General features: G+C 35.9%; 1 protein-coding gene across 1 annotated transcript in view; it reads right to left on the bottom strand.

Moving 5' to 3' along the window:
- Positions 1-6,641: 6,641 nt before the first annotated feature.
- selenof (selenoprotein F) overlaps positions 6,642-21,601 on the bottom strand; it is a 38,903-nt gene continuing 23,943 nt past the window's right edge. The window contains exons 3-5 of the mRNA XM_039735200.1: positions 17,123-17,186; positions 9,942-9,991; positions 6,642-7,451 (exon numbers count right to left, since the gene is read on the bottom strand). Coding sequence (XP_039591134.1) covers positions 7,320-7,451; positions 9,942-9,991; positions 17,123-17,186 — 246 coding nt within the window. The 3' untranslated portion in view covers positions 6,642-7,319. The remainder of the gene's footprint in view (positions 7,452-9,941; positions 9,992-17,122; positions 17,187-21,601) is intronic.

Genomic DNA, 21,601 nt, shown 5'->3' with positions numbered 1-21,601 from the left:
ACATGTGGTCAATCCCACCCTCTGGAAACAATCAACTATCTGTTGCAGCCAGGTGTTACGTGCGCTTCTCCTTGGCCTGGTCCAACTGCTCAGGTCCTTAACACTGAGGAGCCTGCAAGCTCGATCACCCTCGAGGAATCGCACCACATGGCCGTAGTGCCATAACTGATGCTCCCTCACAATGCAGGTAATATACCTCATTCAGGACTCCGTGAGCAACACAGTCAAACCAGTGGTACCCAAGGATTCTCCAAAGAGACACAGTACCAAAGGAGTCCAGTCGTCATCTCAAGTTACTGGATAGGGTTATTGCCTCTCAACCATATAGCAAAACACGAAGCACCAGGACTCAAAAGACATGGACCTTCGTCCTATGGATAGATATTGGGAGCAGCACACACAACCCTTTCCAGCAACCTCATGACAACACCCCAACCCCTCCCCCTCCATGCTCTCCCAATTTGTCTACTGACTTCATAGGAAGAGTCACCAGAGACATGGACGTCGCTGCTGAGGTAAGTAAATCTCTTACATTCTCTCCGCTGACAGACACACTTCTGATTGCTGTGCCCATGAGGATCTTGGTTTTTATACTGGAAACTCGCCAACCCAGACAGTCACAGACTCCTCGCTCAGTCTCTCAAGAGTCCCAATCAGAGCCCCCATTGACTCCGCGAAGACCACAGCATCATCAGCAAACTCAAGATCAGTGAATCTTTCTTCATCAACAGATTCTCCACAGCTGCTGGACCCCACGACTTTGCCAAACACCCAGTCCATATAAGCATTAAACAGAGTAGGAGCAAGAACACACCCCTGATGAACCCCAGAATCAACTGGGAAAAACACAGAGGTTCTGCCTCCACTCTGCACAGCACTCACAGTACCAGTGTACAGGCCAGCCATGATATCCAGCAACTTCAGGGGGATCCTGCGAAGTCTTAGGATGTCCCACAGGGCAATTTGATCAACTGAGTCTAGAACTTTACAAAAATTGACAAAGGCTACAAAGAAACGCTGCCATTTTTTGTGTTTGTGCTCCATGAGAACCCTCGGTGCCAAGATGCGGTCATTGGTAGACTTCTTAGGCATAAAACCAGACTGTTCCTGTCACTGGTAGATGAGTAAGTGATCACAGATCCTACTGAAACCCTTACCTGGCACCGAGGGCAGTGTTATCCCACTGTAGTTGCCACAATCCAGGCAATAACCCTTTCCTTTCCAGATAGGGAAGGCAAGTCCCATTTTTCTGTCAGTTGGGATGACACCAGTCTCCCAGATGGAAGCAAAAATGGTTTGCAATGCGAGGAGGACAACCTCACCACCAGCCTGGAGAAGTTCACCACAGATCCCTGCAGTCTTCCCTACCCTCAGCTGGTTCACCGCCTGATGATCCTGTAGGCTTTATATTGAAATGGCTTTATTTTAAATATTGCTTTTCTTTAACCGTGAGACTTTTCTAAACAGCTCATTTCCAAATGGCTATTTTAATGCCAGTGCAATTTATTTGAGAATACATCTTTTCATGATGGTTTTGTCATGCAATAGGTTGAACCTAATCCTGTTGATTGATCATTTCCAGGTGATTCATTTGGCTGGCTTTACCAATGCCTGTTAGCACTTTATTTGCATTCAAACTGGCAAAAACATCGAGGCAGTAACAGTTCGGATAGTTTAGCACACAAAATACATAGAAACTAGCTGAGCTACCTATCTAAGATGGGTTGAAATCTAAGTAGCATTAATGTTTGTGTTGCAGCATCTATTGGAATGTATTCTGTAATGCATCTAATAAAATGCATTTTTCATTCCAACAGATGGTGCAACACAAACATTTGTAGTAATAAATTGCATTACAACAAATTTTTGTCATTTTCCATCTGTTGGAATGAAAAATACAATGCATATACTGTACAGGATCTCTTTTACAGTATATACATTTTGCTACGGGATTTGTAAAAGCAGTACTAAAGTCTGTGATGTGCCATCTGTTGGAATGACAGAGACATAGCAAACAGATGGACACAGGGACTCTTATTCTTTTAATAAGGTTGGTAATGTAACATTTTGCCAAACAGTTTGTGTGTATTAAATAAATTGTACTGTAAACTCCTAGTTACATTTTCCACTGTAAGATCCACAGGAGTCTCCCTCATTACTGTAATACTGCCAGTATTTCCAATCACCCCTTCTCACTTTTGCTCTCTCTCTGTTTCTCCACAATCCACCAAGAACAGCCCACAGCTCCTATGGGACTGTCTTCTGGCATGGTCTCAAGCCTAACAGAATGCAGGGACTCCCTGTCCTTGTCTAATGGGCCACTGTCACTTAAGCACTTACTCATCCTATCTAAAAGGCAGTCTGTTGACCACACTATGCTGCTATTTTAAGATGAACTAATTATATATTTTAAATGATCAGATGGTTAAGTACTCTTTAAAATGATGATTGTTAGTAGTTTAAGACTGATTGAGAACTGTGTCCTCAGAAAAGGTCGCCTGAAATTTCTAGCCACGGACATTGAATAATAATTGTACCAGTAACACTTTAGGTACTTCAATAATGCACCTATTACAGTACTCATTTACTATGATGATACATGACCTTAAACATTTTTGGGTCTGCTTAACACTTACAAAGCACCAGTAAAGTGTTTATTCATCTCTGCAATGTGACCTACTCACAAAACATCAGTTTGGAGTGGTCAGAGGTGGCTTAACTGAAACACATTTCTTTTGATATTAAACATTAATTTTACTATCATGTCAATACACCACACAGCACAGAGATGAATAACCAAACTAGTGATGTTTTATAAGGGTTATGAAGACCAAAAGATGCCCTTGTTAAGTGACAGTAAATGAGTAAGAGATGCAGTACATAAACTAAAGTGCTACCTGCGTACCAACGTGATTTACTCACGAGGACACTTCTAATGCACCTCTAGCAAAATAAAGACTTTCTCAGGTAAATAACTGATAAAACACTGAGGGTCAATTGCTACAAAACTCCCGAGTTATTCTGTATTAAGTAATGGACAAGAAAGTACCAAACTGTCTGAACTCAATTCCAATGGAAAAAGTGCAAAACCTAAATGGAGTTCAGCTGAATCCGTGCTTAGTCCAGCCCCAAATACTTGGCACGGTTGCCATACAAGTAGCACATAATTTTGCCTCAAAACTGTTCAGTCCGTCTGCTTGGGAAGTGTACATAATGGACATGTTAATATACGATTATAATTTTGTGTTTTATATTTATATTTATTCACAATTTACTGTTAAATTCATATTAGCTTTAAAGAATTTCATTTTAGTTAAATTATACCAGGCCATAGGTAGGTAGAAACTATTGAGATACTCAACTGAAATTACTTTTAAAACAAACAAGAACTTCAGCTGCAGGTGTGCAATGGAATATTAACCATATCTGTTTTGTACGTTGACCAAGATAATCGAGAACAGAGGTCCTCAATCATGGTCCTGGAGGGCAACAGAGGCTGCAGGTGTTCCTTCCAACTAGTTTCCTAATTAGAAGACAGTCCTTTCTGATAATGAAACTTGGTATTTAACTATTTAGCTTGTTAGAGCTTTTATTCATCAAAGAGAAATCTTAGTTGCACTGTAGAGTTTCCTTCTCTGAGAACATTATCCATGTGTTTTATGGACCAGAATGGATTTAAACATAATAGTCCTTTCGATTCCTCTCTCATTTATTTCTAAACTTTAACAGACATGTTTCACGGTGTATATGCACAGGTTTATACGGAAGCACAAAGGAGGGTGGGATTGGACCACGTGTCTGCCTGGGGCGTTGTCAACGGGTATCACATGCTGTTTTGTCATGTGGCGAGTGTGGCAATGCGCGGATATGCAAACCTTCTTCCATGTTATATCACTCCCCTTCACTTTCACCCTGCTTATCCTGAGGAGGGTCAACATGCTGGGCTGGTCAGCTGCTGGTTATGTCAAGGGAAGGCAATGTTTGGTCCTGGAGAGCTGTAGTGGCTACTGGTTTTTGTTCCAACCCACTTTCTTAATGAGAAATCAATTATAGTTGATGAAGCACTTATCAATTAAGTGACATTTTCATGCTTCAATTTAGTGGTCTCTCTTGTTAAGGTTCCCACCCTTAATGGCTTATTTCAGTCTTTAATTGTCTGCGTTCACTATTAATGGCTCCTTATTAGTATTAAGATGCAAATGACAAAGGTGCCAGAAGTTCGCCATACAACTTGTTTCCATTTACACCAGTGTGGGTTCATTGTGCACTATTTGGTTTAATAGAACGCGTAGGAAGAGCATGACAGACTGAAAATGATCTGTTTTAGGTTTCAAATCATTTGGGTGATATCCTTGGAAAAGAAAAAAAAATCTAAGATATAAGAATCTAACATTTCAAACTAAGAAGCCATAAAGTTAAACAAGGTTTGAGATTGGCAAGGATTAGTTTCTACTTAAGCAACTGGGTTGGAATAAAAACCTGCACCCACTACCCCCAACCCTGACTTGCCTGCATTTCATTATTAACTAATGTCTGGTTAAGAAAACAGGCAACAATTAAAACTTAAATGCAGCAGCTAAAAACTAAAATAGGTAATTGAGGGTTCTGAATTCTAACTGGCAAGATAACATATATTGCTTTAGGAGTAAATAAATGGGTTCTAATTAAGAAACTGGTTGAAGTGAAAACCTGTAGCCACTGCAGATCTCCAAGACTATAATTGAGAACCTTTGATGTACAATGTTAAGTAAAATTAATATTTGATGAATTAATGCACTAATAAGGCATATGGTTAAATACCAAGTTTCATTATCAGCAAGGGCCGAGTACTAATTAGGAAACTGGCTGGAATGAAAACCTGTAGCCACAGTGACCTCCAAATTTTAGCGTGGTGCTCCTTTTGTTTACTGTTAATTTCACTTTGCTGAAGACTGGGTAGTCAATCTGACATGTCACATATGCTGGCTACACAGACAGGAGAAAGAAAAATGAAGAGAAGAGCAGGGGATCTTGCAAACTGATACACCACCCACATCAAAACGGTTTACTGCCTGTAGATATGTGGCACTCCGTGTGGATCACTGGTCGATACACCTGCCCAACTGCTAAACATTTTCAGAGATGGAAAATCCATGAAGATGTGCTCATCACTACAGACTCCCTCTGTAAAATGCAGTATAAAGTTTAAAAAACCTGGACTACCATAAACCCATGTTAGATAATTTTTAGCTCTGCTTCTCTCGAGAATAAGGACCACAACATTTGCAAATCGTCTTCCTTTACTTTTGACAGTTGGAGCCTTCTAAATGCTAGCTGGTGGCAGTCTGACCATGAACTTCCAGGAGATCCCGTCACCAATCATACAGCATTTTGAACTAGGCCTGTTTAGTGCACAAGCAGGCATAGTCGACATCACTTAATATGTAAAAGATGTCAGCTTACTTTCCTGGGCAGCCTTGTGGATGGACCAGTCTCCTACAATGAATGTGCAAGACATTTTGAGATGACAACTTCAGTGCACTCTGCATGGCAGCTGGCATTTTTAGAATAGATTTTTTTTTCTTTTGTTTGCGATACAAGCAAAATAAAACTAATGTTAAAGTGCTACTCTTAGGAGGCTTACATATTTTCAAAAATATGTACACCCACACATCAATTGCACTGTCAACTTTGTCATGCAACTCTGCACACGATCTTAAGATATTCACTATAGTGGAGGATTGCTTGGGTGCAATTTATGATAGCCTGTTAATTTTTATAAGCCAATTATTTTGAATCATTCCTCTGCCTTTATTACTTTTTGTAATTTAAAGAAATGCTCCTAGCAATTGCTGTCCTGGCTATAAGCAGGGTGTAATCATGTTAAATAGCTTCACAGAATATGAACTCTAACCAGCATATATTAAAGTATACCACAGAAAAAGAACTGAATTATCAGTTTTTGATTATGTTGTTATACTTACATGAATACTGCTTTCCAAGGTGCAGGATTACTTTGTTCATTATAACAAATCTGTGAATAATGAATCTTTAAAAGTGGCAGATGACTAATAGTTGCACTCCTGCAACTGTGTATTGTCTTTCCTATTTGATATAAGCAGAAAAAATAAAACTTATATTGCAACTGGCACTAGGATTTTTCAGAACTCAACTGGACATTCCATGCTAGTGCTCATGCCAACATGTCCAAGCAAACTGCCCCATCCTTAAAAAAACATCAGTCAGTCTTTCTATTCCAAAAATAAAAATATAAATACTGGACATCAGCTGCAGCAATACCACAGGCTACTTTATGATGTACAACTTACTCTAATCTGAGCTTGGTAAGTGGCCAGATTTTTATATTAGCAAGAATATTCAGTGCTGTGTTTCCCAGCTAAACAGGCACAGTTGGATAACCAAGAATGTCTAACACACTCTTTCAGTATGGTATTTGTCATAATGGGTAAAATGCATTGTAAATCATTTAGGGTTTGAAGCTGATTCTACGATATTTTAGAAAACTGTTTGAATATGCAACTTAAAATGGAATCCAGTATTTTACAGAAGGCAACATTTGCTTCTTGGATGCAGTAAACCCTCAGAAGTTTTATATATTATTTTCATCAAAATGACACACATCTAAAATGAACAGTCCAAGATGAAAACAAAAAATACATTTTATTTAAACTCTTGATCTGCATCAGTGGCACCTGGCAGCAGTAAAAAGACATCAGGCTACACATTCCTTTAAGAAAGGTTTACTGTGTATCCTTCACAAACGTACACCTGCCAGATACCCTGAGAAGGCAGAGATACACTTCTACTCTTTCAACTCACTTGTAATATGATACTCAAAGTTACTCACAAGAAAATGTATTATATATATGTAGGTATGAAAATTCAGTAACCCTTTTCCTCAAAGAAAATGGCTTAGGAGTATTTGGTACTTGTATGAAATGTCTTTCACCTTTAAACATATATTAAAAATGGCATTGATAGGTAAACATTCATTAATTTGACTTTTTGCATAAATGGAGTAGCAAACCAAACAATCATTGCTTCAGAAAATTTACAGGATTTTTTTTTTTTTTTTTTAAACTCACTCAAGGTCACATTGATTAAATTTGTTTCCTTATAGTGATTATGTTTATCTTGATGTAGTAGTTTGATACATTTAAATGTAGCATTATCTTTTGAGGCATTTAAAAACCCTGAAATGTAAAATGGTACTCTAAACAAAAATACACAGCAGTTTCATATGATATGGGATCTAGACATTTTACTGCTATATAGACAAAAATACTATTTTATCTATTAATGTATGAAAATCGCATAAATTAAAGCCTTTCCAGCTTTTCACTGAGGAATTCTTCAACGCTATCAGTGTTCCACTTGAGGATACTCAGTTCTTCAGAGATGTTCCCGTTATCGTCCAGCAGCTTTAGCACAGGATCAGAGCCACGCACATACTAAAAAAAAACAACACATAGTATTTACTTTTAATGTCTCATAGTAAAATCAAAATTATGTTTTATTTGATGCACTCCTGGAAATACACTTATTTTACAGTAGATATATATTTACAGAAATTAAAATATATTTTCAGAATGTTTGGAAAGAAAGAAAAAAAAAAAAAAAAAAAAAAAGAAAAAAGTCAAGCTGCCTCAATAAGCTACACAGCTATGTATTGTAAAAGAAGGTACAGTTAACACATGTGATGCAACAATCTGACATTTTTATGCATTATAGCAAACTTGTAATTGTATTAACAATGCAGCATTTTTTTAAAGAATGCAGGCACAAGCAATTAATTCATTTATTAATCTAGTTGAACAGATATATTCAGTGATCTGCACAGATGTTTTGGTAGGAGTGGCACTAAAGAGGAGCAAGATATAGGTCACATTTTAATCCTAGATATTAAATAGTTCTCACTTTAATTTGCGTTTTCATAAGACACCTGGATGTAACCTCAGGGGAGTTGTAAGATTCAAAAAACAGCAAAAAAATTGTCAATGAATGCCAATTACTTAACTTTTATCAGAAAGAACACTACACTTGCTCTTTTGTGCATATATTTTCTTAGTAATACAAAATGTTAACAAGATGAAAGAGCAAATAAAAGAAATCATATCTAATAACATGAAATAACAAAAAGTCCTTAACAGCAGGAGTTCACATTATAGCACATCAAATCAAAGATTTTTCCCTCTCTCTGAAGTGTCTATTTTAGGTCAAAAATATAGGGAGCCATCAGAATTGAACATCTGGTATCATATATTTTTTTTTGTGAATTATAAATTTCAGCAAGGTATAGAAAAATATTATTCAGATACAAGAAATCAGAACCCTGAATTTGTGTATTAAGATCTCTCAGTAACGAAAAAAAAAAAAAAATCATTTTGCTTTCTAGGTGTTGTCAGCTTGTGTTCTATAGCAAATCTTTTAGAATCATGTTTTGATAGACTGAAATGACTCTCTTTATTAATAGTATATCTTTAACAGCAGAATAAGAAGATCACAGCACCATTCTCACTGTCAGCAAAATAGATCTCTGACTATGGACTAGAAGTTTGCTGTTGAGATACACAGTGCGGCAAAGATCTTAAGTAACTGAGAAACAGTGTTGGAAACGCTCAATTAGCATCCAACCCACTGAACATACCTAGCATTGCTTGGGCACTATTCTTTGGGCAGATGTATGCAGAATGAAGCAGCTACACTTGTCAGCTGACATGAGCCACCTGAGCTCACAGATTTAAAAAAAAAAAAAAAATCTGTCCCTCTTAATTCATCTAAGAGCAAGTAGACACACAAGCAAACACAGAGATGTGCTCACAGTCACCTGAAGTTTTAGGATTCCTTGCTTGGCTGCAGTGTGCTAGAGATGATAAATGTCATGTGTTAACATAATCAGTTATTTTATAAATCTCTTACTACGTTTTGAAAATGAGGAGTGGCTGATAACTGTAAGGAGCATATTATAAAAATTCTCTTTATAAGCACAATGAATGCATGCAGCTTGTGGACAGATTTTAAAGCTATAGCCAAAAAAAAAAAAAAAATCTTTTATAGAATCAACAGCGAGAATTATCACAAATTTATTTCCATATAGGATAGTAAGTGTACCTAGGTTTAACAATTCATGCTGCCGATTATTGCTTCCCCCCACCTCCCTCGTTTCTGACAAAGCAAAAGAGGCATGGATTTTAACTGGGGAAAAAGGACACTTGGACCAACCAGAGGCTAAGGGCTTGACTTCCTGTAGCCACCTCTTTGTATACTGCCCATGAACATAACTTCAAAAAAAAAGTGTGGGGAATTTACTACATAACTATTTTAACAGTATATTACATACTAAACATCTTTCAAACTTGACCTAAAATTGGTACAAATCAAAGCTACACATTTGTCACATTATGGAGCTTTTTTTTTTTAAGAAATGATTTGAAATCCCATCCAGCAGTTGTTCTTGCCTGGCTCCCAATGAGTGCTGGGTTAGGCTTACTAGACATGGAGCATAATGGAGGCTGGGGTATGGCTGAGATGATCTCAATATTATAATTAGTGATGAGTGAACATTTCAGAGTTTGCTTTGCTGCCAAGTTTGGCAAAATTACAGAAATGTTTGTGATATTTGCTGAACTCAGTGAAATGCATTAAAGGCAATGGGGAAGTAATATTTGCTGAACTCAGTGAAATGCTTTAAAGGCAATGGGGACGGAGGAACTGAACTACTTCTGAGTGGGTTATACTGGTGCCCCTAGGCAGTCACTAAGAAAACTAAACATAACTCAACATTAATTGTTTAATATTTTAGTGTGCAACTTTGTTTCACACAACTAGGAAATCAGTATCTCATCACAATGTATGTCGAATTTTGGCACTTTCTATCACTAAAGCAACAATGCATCTGAAAAGTAAATATAAGTAACTTTAAACCATGGATGATACAATACCTTAATCTGAAGGCCCTTGAACATTTTAGGCTTGTCGCTCTTGACAAAAGCTGTAAAACATACATGAAAACAAAAGTTACATTTTTGCTTAATTTTATAATTTTACACTAAATGTTAATTTTTTAAATATTTTGTGTTACTTCATGAACATACTAATTTTACCATTTCATTCACAGTATCAAAGTACCATCCAACATGACAACTGCCCAAGGCCTGTTCTCAGTGAAAAGTGATTTCTGTATCATAAACATATGGTATAAACATTTACATGTTGCTAATTGGTAAGAGATGGCAAGATATGTGTGACTTGTTTATTAACTAAGACCTTGGGATTCCCCTTTAGAAGCAAAAAAAAAAAAAAAAATTTGCAAACCTTTATTTATATTAAAAAAAAAAAGAATTACGGATAAGAGGCAGGAATAGGACAGGGCACCAGCTCATTGCTACCGCTGTGCCACCGTGCCCCCTCACGTTTAATACATGCTTTAATGCATTTCATCATGAAAATGATATCAAGTATACTGCTCTCTGAATAGTAAGATGTAATATAATGAATGTAATGTATTCTGTGTAGAGATCAGTGCCTGCGCTCTCCTGTCTATGAACGAGAAGGCCCATTTAAGAAGCACATAATGATGATTAATGACTGGGTCGAGAAACACATGCTACTTTAGTTGCAATGGGATTTGAGAAACTCTAGTAAATGAAGCATCGATTTTAAGATAAAGTTTATGATGTTCTACTTTAATGACAAAACAATACTATGAAATTAAAGTGGAAATTTCAAGATTAAAGTCTACATTTCTCTTTTTTCTTCACTGTGTCCCAAATTTTCTTTTCTCTGTGCCCTAATATGCTTCTGTATGACACTCTGATGATGGGCTACAATTTTCACCTCGACTTTGACTACTTCTTTATTTTAGGCACTGTGCGACTTTGTGAACCTGAACTTTCGAGTTTCTCCGCCATGCTATATCACTCCATCACTTACCTTCTTTTGCTTATAACACTGCTTAAGCCAACAAATAGTATGTTTTTTGTTGCTGAAGTTTTGTTTTTCTTCCCCCATGCTTTTGCCATTGTCTTTTCACAACACTGAACGTAATGGGCTAGTTATATTGATTTGCATATTCAAAAGGGAGTCATAATTCTGGGAGGAGTCAGGATGGGGAGGCAGGCGTTTGCATGTGCATTACTTTTCACACTGACGGGGACTTATGAAGCTGAAGTGCATGGAAGCTTATGCACGGTTTTGTGCATCTGAAGTTTTTTTTGTGCGTATGCACATTTCCACTTTTGTTCGTACACCACATTTTAGTGTGAATTCTACGCAAAGTATGTTTAAATATAATATGAATCTCAAAAATTACTTGTGCAAAAATCTATAATCCTGGTCCAATGACTAAATTTCAGTGGCAAGATTACCTGACTAAAAGGTAACGTCAGCTCAGTTTATTTTTTAATTGTGGATTTGCAAACAGGCTAACGAATAACAAAGTCTGATCTATACTAATAAAAGGCAAAGCCCTCACTCACTCACTCACTCACTCATCACTAATTCTCCAACTTCCCGTGTAGGTAGAAGGCTGAAATTTGGCAGGCTTATTCCTTACAGCTTACTTACAAAAGTTGGGCAGGTTTCATTTCGAAATTCTATGCGTAAGGGTCATAACTGGAACCTATTTTTCTACATATAATGTAATGGAGTTGAGTTAGAGATGGCCGTGGGGGGCGGAGTTTCGTGTGACATCATCACGCCTCCTACGTAAGTACGTAGAGAACAAGGAAGAACTGTTTGCAGCGATGAGCACAAAACGCCATTTCACAATTGAGAAGGCAGAAAAACATTATGAAGCAAATGATGCATACAAGCATATTCATAAGTACAGCTACTGCGGAAACAAAGCACGGCGTGAACCGTAAGTTTATATTAAATTAAGTTCATAGACAGGCTGCCACTAGCGCTTGTAATTTAGTGCCTGCCCATATAAGGCCGTCCATCAGCGGCAATCCAATACAAACACTGCCGGTAAATATTCACGTGTGAAGGACTGTGCTTATGCAGAGGAAGATGAGATGGTCAGGGTGGTGTTTGGCACAAACTCATTGAAACTGCGAGAGAAAGTTTTAAGTGCCGGGTCTTAGCTGACATTACACGAGATGGCACCAGCACAGCTGGGAACCTTCGATGCAAGAACACCAAGCGGCTCACGTGAACTGACGCAGTGCACAGACAAAAGCAACAGTTCCAAAGAGTGCTGAACAAAAACCGAATTACACAATTGAGAAGGCAGCAAAAAAATATGAAGCGTCTGATACATAGAATCATATTCATAAGTGCAGCTACTGCGGAAACAAAGCACACGGTGGAAAAAGTGAATGTCACGCTAAAGGAAGACAGTGTAAAAAAAAACGTGCATGCAGTTTGTCACATCTCAGATAAAGAGGAAGACGAGCTGTTTATTGATGCAGTAAGAAACTAATCGATGAATGAAACCTCTTATCTTTACAACGATTGACAAACACGGAATGTAACTTGAACACAACACATCGTACAAATATGACCCTGATTGAAACAAATAATGATAATCAAATCCTTGATGACAGCAACATTCAATAACACTCACAAAACAATTACTGTATATTGACAATCATGTTACGTTATTTTTAAAATGTTCCCTTTTCATAACTTCTACTTCTCCACTGCGATACGCGGGTATATATATATATATATAAATGTATATATATACCCCGATCTACAATACATACTCTAGCATAGACAAGCCACACGCTGTGGCTAATTGTAGAGTCTTAAGCCTCTAATGCCGACATTCGAGGTTCGATTCGAGAGGGATGCACTGAGTATGTACGTACGCTACCGATTCATTTTACCTTAGCATCTCCTTGGTTTGGGACGTATGAAAAAATATTCGGTTAACGCAGAATCATGTTACGTTATTTTTAAAATGTTTCCCTTTATTAGCACAAGCACAGCTGAGAAGCTTCGATGCATGTACTCCATAACGCGTTAAAAATAATGCATTTAATCACACTTTCAATTCCAAGCAAGCGGGAACTTTTGTCAATGCATGATTTCCTGGTACATCCATTACACTGATGCACACATCACAGCTACAAAAATGTTAGAGTCGGAATAAAGCGCGTTCTACGACTGATCATTTCGACTTCGAGCGAAGCCTTGATAAAAGCATGGTTTTGTGCACACTGAAAAGCAAGCAAAATTAGATGCATTACAGAAAGCGGACTTTGTGGCTCTTACTGGGGATCATTGGACTTCCGTGACCGTTAGTAATTCTGATTACATCTAATTACAAAATGTTCAATGATCACACTGTTTTAGCCTAATGTACAAAATAATTTTGGCTAAGGTTACTCAGAGTTTAAAGATTAAGTTGGTCAAATTACCTTTTATGTTTCTGACTTATTTTTTTAAGAAGAAAAACTGCACTTTATGTTGAAATTTTGGTTATTATTATTTAAAGACAATACTATTCTGAAAATCTACTTAAAGTACTTAAACTACCACTTTATTTTTAAGTCTGCCCAATTTTAACCAGGGATGATATTTTTGTTTCTGTTTTGAATTCAAATGCAGTTTAAAGGCTTTTTTTCAGAAATTAAAACAGCTTCAGTTTACAATATTCATGTACATGTCTATTATTTGATTCTGTCGCCCACTAAAACACTTTTAAATTAAAAAAAAAACATTTGCGATTTGGGGCAAATTTACGTGTCGATTACATACGATTAATCAAGATTAATTCTTACACAGCCTCTAATTAATTGGATTAATTTTTTAATCAAGTCCCACCTATATATATATATATATATGGATATATATATGTAGATTGTATATACAGTATGTGTATATATGTATATATGTATATGTATGTGTGTATATACAGTATGTGTATATATATGTATATGTGTATATATATATATATATATATAGTATATATATATATATATATATATATATATATATATATATATATATATATATATATATATATATATATATATATATATGCCAGCAACAATCATGACAATGACAAAACAATTACATTGTCAATCATGTTACGTTATTATTAAAATGTTTCCTTTTCTTTTTACTTCTCGCTGCCAATCGCAGGTATTTTATATATATATATATATATATATATATATATATATATATATATATATATATATATATATATATATATATATATATATATATATATATATATATAATAGATAGATATGACAACAACACTCATATCAATAACAAAACAATTACATTAACAATCATCTTACGTTATTTTTAAAATGTTTGCTTTTCTTTTCATAACTTCTTTAACACACTACTTCTCCTGCTTGGTAGCTAGTATATATATATATATATATATATATATATATATATATATATATATATATATATATATATATATATATATATATATATATATATATATATATAGATATAGAGATATGACAACAACACTCATATCAAAGACAAAACAATTACATTAAAAATCATGTTACGTTACTTTTAAAATTTCATAACTTCTTTAACACACTACTTCTCCGCTGCGAAGCGCGGGTATTCTGCTAGTCACTCATATAAGACAATTTCAAAACAGCACAAGCTATTTATACAGAAGTTCTGAGAAAGTGGGTTGATGTAAACTTTAAAGTTTGGAGAGATGTAAAAAATGAATTTCAGATTTGCACTATTAAAACATCAGGAGTTTGTGAAATTTGAAATGTTAATTTTGCTCCTCTGTAAGTTTTTAACAAGCTAATGTTTCAAATATAAATCTTACAATGGCAAACATTACAAACCTAACAGAGGGATTCTCAGCAAATTAAAAGCGCACTTTTGGAAAAAATAACGTTTAAATTAGTTTATTTAAATAAAAATATCCTGAATTACCTTGGAATTCACCAATTCAACAGTACAGATTTAGTAGTACTGTATTTGAATTTTTATTTGTAGTTTTGGTTTTAAGCAGTATTTTCCAGATAGTGAAGAGAAAATGTCAAAGAATACATTTAGAATGTTCCTATGCAATATATCATCTTGGAGTACCTGATTCGATTCTTTGTAAATCCTATGCTAAAATCCCCCCCAAAATTATTATATTCACACCCCAAATGCTGTTACAGTTGGGTATTTCCCCAAGTGTATCACACATTAAAATTTTAAGCCCTTCACTGTATTGTGATATGTATGACAGTTGGGCAAGTACTTGATGGGTATACCACTATTTTAAAGCTCTTATAGGTAGTAATATTTACATGTTTTATATTCCATTATATAAAAAGGTATAATATTGTTCACCTGAAAATTTAAGGTATTTTTAATAAAAAGCCATTGAATTTAGCTTTTTGCCTTGATATCAAATAGGTACAGAGTATCTTTACATATAATATGCTACCGTGGCTGTTCGTTTGTCTGTCCAGGATTTTAAATCACTTGTAACTTGCAAACCGTTTCACCTATTGACCTGAAATTCCATACACATATACTATGTGACGTCTACTATCCGCTTTCGCTGTGATGATTTTTTATTTATTTTTTTTATTGTAGAATCAACTCTCGGCAGTGCGCAGCAGTGCGGCCGTGTGACGCATGCGTACGGGTGCCATTCTCATTCCCTCCCACCTCTGCCATCACTTCTACCTCTTCATACCTTAAATTATTCTTGAGGCAGCTAAAGTGAAAAAATTGAAGAAAACGAAGTAATTGCAACACAAACACTGACTTAATCAGTTTTAAAGCGAAAAGATGCCGACCGAAGAAGAGAAGAAGCAGACCGCTAGGGTGAAGAAAAGAAGAGCTGCTCAGGAAGCAGCAAGCGCATCAACCTCTAAGCAAATGAATGCTAAACGTATAGAGAAAGAGTTTGAAAACTAGGAATGCTCAAGTCAAGTTATTGTGCAGTGCGTGGTTACTGGTTATGAAATATTAATTGTATAGTATTGGTACTAAATATAAAAATTCTGGTACTGTGACATTCGTAGTTAGCAAATCTGGTACTGCATATGATGGAGCCTTATTTTCTGGTTTAGACTAAATAACCTGAAGACCCTTAAATATTATGAACACCTAGTTAGGCTACGTACACACTAACCCATTTCTAAATTAAATTACTTGTGTTTTATTATGAATGCCAAGAGGAAATGTTATTTCATTTTTTTTCAAAGGGACACTGAACATTATGGAAAGTTGTAGGTCTTAAGATTTGGACAGTCTCTATGCTTTGTTATAGGTACATGATGAAAATGCTGTCAAATGGCCCCACATTTATGTGAAAAAATTTTTTTTCTTCTTAAAAACATAGCCACTATAGGATCTTGCAAAATGTACAGTTTATTGCGTGGAACAGATTTGAGAAAAACGTTTTAAAGACATTTGTAAAATATTACTGACATTTAATGTTTCCATCACTGAAAAGTTTTAAAACTTTAAAACATTTTTAATGTTAAAGTATTGTTTGGAAACCTGACTAATGCCTAAGTCAGGGGTGGGCAAAGTCGTTTCTGGAGGGCTGCAGGTTTTTGCTTAATGAGAAGCACTTAATACTCAAGTAACACTTCTGATTCATTTACGTTGTATCGCTCATTACAATTTTGAACCCTTATTTGTTCATTTTACTCTTAAACAGCTGTGTTCTTGGTTTTTAATTGCTCCCTATTAGCAATAATATGCAAACTACAAAAGAAACCAGCATTTTTCCCATTTAGCTTGTTTCCATTTACACCTGTGTTTATTTATTGTGCACTATCTTGATTAATTAAATACTTGGAAAGAAAGTGAACAGAGAAAAGTGAAGGACTGAGAATTACTCATCTGTTTTAGACTTCAAATCATTTGGATGATATCCTTAAACGAGCAGGAGGAGGTTAGAAGCATATTCTTAGAAAGGAAAAAAATCCTAGGATATGAGAATGACCTGACATAGCAGAATTAAAGTACTAACAAGCCACAAAATTATATTATTGACAAGGAATGTTTTCTAATTAAGCAACTGGGTAGGAACAAAAACATGTAGCCACTGTGGCCCTCAAGGACTGACTTTGCCCCCACATGGCCTAGGTCATTGATTATTATTCCAAATAAACTGAAAGTAGCAAAGTTATCCAGGATAGGTCTAGAGATCATCAAAATTACAAACCTTGGACTTGAGGGAACCTTCCCAGTTTTCATCCACATACTTCTAAAACAGCCCCCGCATAGAGCTGTAAAATATACAAAAAGAGAAGATATATACATTAAAAAACAGTCAGAAGTAGTATACAGAATTCCAAAAACTATATAACTACATTTTACAAGGTAATAAGTAATTCCTTCAAACATTGTAACTAAATTCATTAGACACTAACTAAAGATTTTGAGCTCAATGGCGTAACTACTAAACTCAAGTGAAATATATCCACTGTACTTGGGGTGTACTGAAAATCCTAATTGGCACAGCTTTATACAGCACAGCATTACTGAACAAAGGCAAGTAATCAACATACAGTACATATAGGCAAGCATGGGTAAATGGCTATAAAAGTTGAAGTCTCTACATGGTGAAATTCGCATTAAAAATGAGAAATCACAGGAGTCTGAAAATGTTTGACATTGCTTTGTAGCCATTTACCATTACTGTATTCTATAAAATGAGAGAAAAAAAGTTTGAAAACATTTTAACGTTTACATCTTTATTATCTTTCACTCCTAAAAATCTTTTTTTGTATTAACACAAATTCTAAGGAACGTGCAAGTCAAACATAACAAAATAAAATATGATTCAAGTAAGTTTTTTAAATCTCATGCAAGTCTCTTAAAACCCCAAACCCAAGAACTACAAGTAAATATGCTTTAGTTCAAACATTGTTGTTGGGTTTCTTAAAACTGAAATTAAGACAAGTCCTTATGTGAACACATTCACATTTTAGGTCTGTTCTTTCCTTTGAGCAAATGTGTCCTGCAGCATTGAAAACATGCTCAGACAGTGTCAACAGTGCTGTAATACGTCCTATGTCTTCGCTCATTTGCTAAAAGAAGCTGCCATACCAGGAAGTTTCTTTTTCAGATGCTCAAACATGCATGTTTTACTGCCAATGTTATATCAGGCATGTATACCCTGCATGTTATAGCTTCATTTTTTCTTTAAGAAGAGGGTTCTCTCAGTTTGTCTGCATTTTTTTAATTTAAGCTATTGTTTTTCTTCAACACTTTTTTCTAGTTATGTTGCTCTCTTCAGGTTAAACCATTAACTTACTGAAGGTTGGCAACCTGTCTGAAAATCTAAACAAAGGAGTGGAAAAAAAAAAAGACAATGCAAGTATTTGACAAATTCTTTTAATCAACATTGTCAATAATATGGACTAAACATTTCAGTTCTACTGAACACTACTTTACTACATTACTAAACACAAATCAACACTACAAAAGTAAAAGTATTAAATGATCAAAGTGACTTGTATTATGCTAAGAAACGCATTACATTAAGAAATGTTCTAGTATTAAATTTTATAAATCAAAATGAAAAGGTAGCCTATGTAAATATTAAAGTTGTACAGTCTATTTTTTAATAATGTATCCTTTGATAATTTAATTTTACTTATTTACCTGACATAATTTAAGAACATATGCTAGTGTTTGGGATAGTTTATAATGATCAAGCAAAATAAAAATCTGGCAGAGATTAACTCTGAGAAGAGAGGAAGCTATTTTAGGCAACTGCAAAATGTGGACAATTTCTTCTGCTACTGCAATTTCACGCACAGTTAGCCTCGACTCTAGCTCATCCTTCTTTGTTTTACACAGCACCAGTGTTTTGAATCTAAAAGCCTTCAACTCAAAATATACACCTCTCAAAATACAGAGAATTCCATAGTAAAACATAATTTACAAAAAACAAAAATAAATGAACATCCAGATATTAAATGGATCAAACTACTAAACCAGAATGGCAAATTCAATGATTTACTTTAAGATTTGCTCAATTCTGATTAGAATTCTTATCTATTCATCCACTTTGTGAACCAGCCTTTTCCACTTCAGGGCCACAGGCAGGATTAACCCATCCTTGCAGCTGTGAGCAGACTGGCACATTACACAGCACTTTCAAACACACATCCAAAATGTGTTTACTGCCGTTTACTCCCATGACAATACAGTGTCTGTTAACCATTGTATTGCAAATCACTTTATGGAGTAAGAATATATATATATATATTTTTTTTTAAATAGTACAAATGTAAAGTGGATGGGGGTAAAATCCAGAGCTAAAGTTAAAAATTATGCCACATGAAATGATTTCTTTCCTAAGAAGCTTTAGTGAAAAACACCTTTCTAATTTTAAAAATATTGCTAAAAAACATTTCTGTTCTAAACTAACATGGAAAAAAATAGATTTCTGCAAGGCAAATATTTTAAGAAATGAACTGTACAAATTGTTGACCAATGTGGCGTGTGCAGCCACCCTAACCTGACACGTTTCTCCATACAGCACACCTTTATTTACAGGTGGGGAAGCACTTTCTTTGCTCCCCACAAGAGCACAATGTCCACAAGACCAAAACACAGTCCTTTTCCTTTCTTCTCTTTTCTCTGCCTCCACTCCTCTCCCGGCAAGCTTTGTCCACATCCTCCCAACTCTGGCTTCCCAAATGGAATCAGGCAGCTCCTTTTATTCAGCTCCTGGGAATGCTCCAGGTGGCTCATCAGCGTTACCTGGAATCACTTCCAGGTGTGCTGGAAGTCCACTTCAGGGCTCTGCAACTCGCCCTGGTGGCCCACACGGAACCCAAAAGGGCTGTACCAAACTCCAACCTGCGGGAATCCGTGGAATCCTTCCATCCAGCTGGCATCCTGTCCGGGTAATGGCCGAGGCAGCCCATCACAAAATATAAAAAAAAACACAACAAGCCACACACATCCCTACTTTACGAGTACATGAAATCTAGCCACATACAATGAAAAGATGAAGAGGCGTATATACACAAAAAATATGTCAAAAAATTTACTTGGGGAGATAAGCATATCTTGGTAAGGCTATTTGTGTTTGGAAAAAAAAACATGGCAAGGACAGAGGTGTGAAATTTGGTGAAGCTGAATTATAATTTATAACATTTATAGATTATATAACATGATATATATTATATTTATCTTCTATGTGGTGGTGTGCTGGGGAGACAGCATAAAGAAGGACGCCTCACGCCTTGACAAACTGGTGAGGAAGGCAGGCTCTATTGTAGGCATGGAGCTGGACAGTTTGACATCCGTGGTAGAGCGACAGGCATGGAGCAGGCTCCTGTCAATCATGGAGAATCCACTGCATCCACTAAACAGTATCATCTCCAGACAGAGGAGCAACAACAACAACAACATTTATTTATATAGCACATTTTCATGCAAACAGTAGCTCAAAGTGCTTAAAGTGCTTCAGCAACAGACTGCTCTCACTGTCCTGCTCCACTGATAGACTGAGGAGATCGTTCCTCCCCCACACTATGAGACACTTCAATTCCACCCAGTGGGGGTAAACGTTAACATTATACAAAGTTATTGTCTGTTTTACCTGCATTTTTATCACTCTTTAATATTTTTTATTATCAGTATGCTGCTGCTGGAGTATGCAACTTTCCCCTTGGGATTAATAAAGTATCTATCTATCTAGACTGGCTTTTAACATGGTTATTCCATAAAAATGTATCATTTTGCACTTGCATTCTGGGCTTTCTAACTAGCACATCATAAAACATAACCGCAACACTTCCTCCACACTGATCCTCAACTCTGGCTATCCACAGCGTAGTATGGAAAACCCTGTTCTGTACTCCTTATTCACTAAGGACTGTGTAGCTAGATACAGTACCAACTCCACCATTATATTTGCTGAGAAAAATCACCACCATTATAAGCCTGATCACAGAAGAGTGGTGCCAGGACAACAATCATTTATGTCTGCATTATGAATAAGCTAGTAAGATGTTTCAGGAAGCATTGATAAGGACAATGTGACAGGGACTGGTGATTCAAATTCTTTGAGTTGGCATCACTCATAGCCCAAGAAAGGCTCAAAACATCAAGCATTAACAAAAGGCATCACCCATGTTTTTACTTCCTCAGACTAACACCTCTGTAATAGGAAAAGTACAGTGCTAGAAACAGTTACATGACAGAAAGAAAAACGCCTACATATCTGCCTATATTCTAAATAAAAGAGAATTTATGATTCTATCTCAGTTATGTTGGAAAAGACTTGATTAGCGTGCAGTAGATATATTGAAACACACACACATACATATAAAAAAAAAATGCTTAGCGTAGATCTTGGAATATAAGCCGACTCGGTATAGTAGCCGACCCCCTTCTCTACCTAATATATTACATGTATTTGCCAATGACCGGTATTTAAGCCGACCCCCTTCTCCAAGCAAAATTTTCTAAATTTCCTTAAAAGTGTCTCTTCAGGTATATTTATCAGGTTTATCGGCGAGAATTTGAGACTGCCGGCATTTTTGATGGAAACCAGAAAGTGATTGCGGAGAAATTTGGTAAAATGAAACCTTTGTGTTGAAACTATATACGCAAATACCGTACATCGGCGGGTGGATTTCTGGAGACTCGATATAAATTTGATTAACTTAAATACGCA

The sequence above is a fragment of the Polypterus senegalus genome, chromosome 14 (assembly GCF_016835505.1).
Source record: "Polypterus senegalus isolate Bchr_013 chromosome 14, ASM1683550v1, whole genome shotgun sequence".
Lineage (NCBI taxonomy): Eukaryota > Metazoa > Chordata > Cladistia > Polypteriformes > Polypteridae > Polypterus > Polypterus senegalus.
The sequence above is the reverse complement of the archived record's forward strand: the minus strand, read 5'-3'. Positions and strand labels throughout refer to the sequence as shown.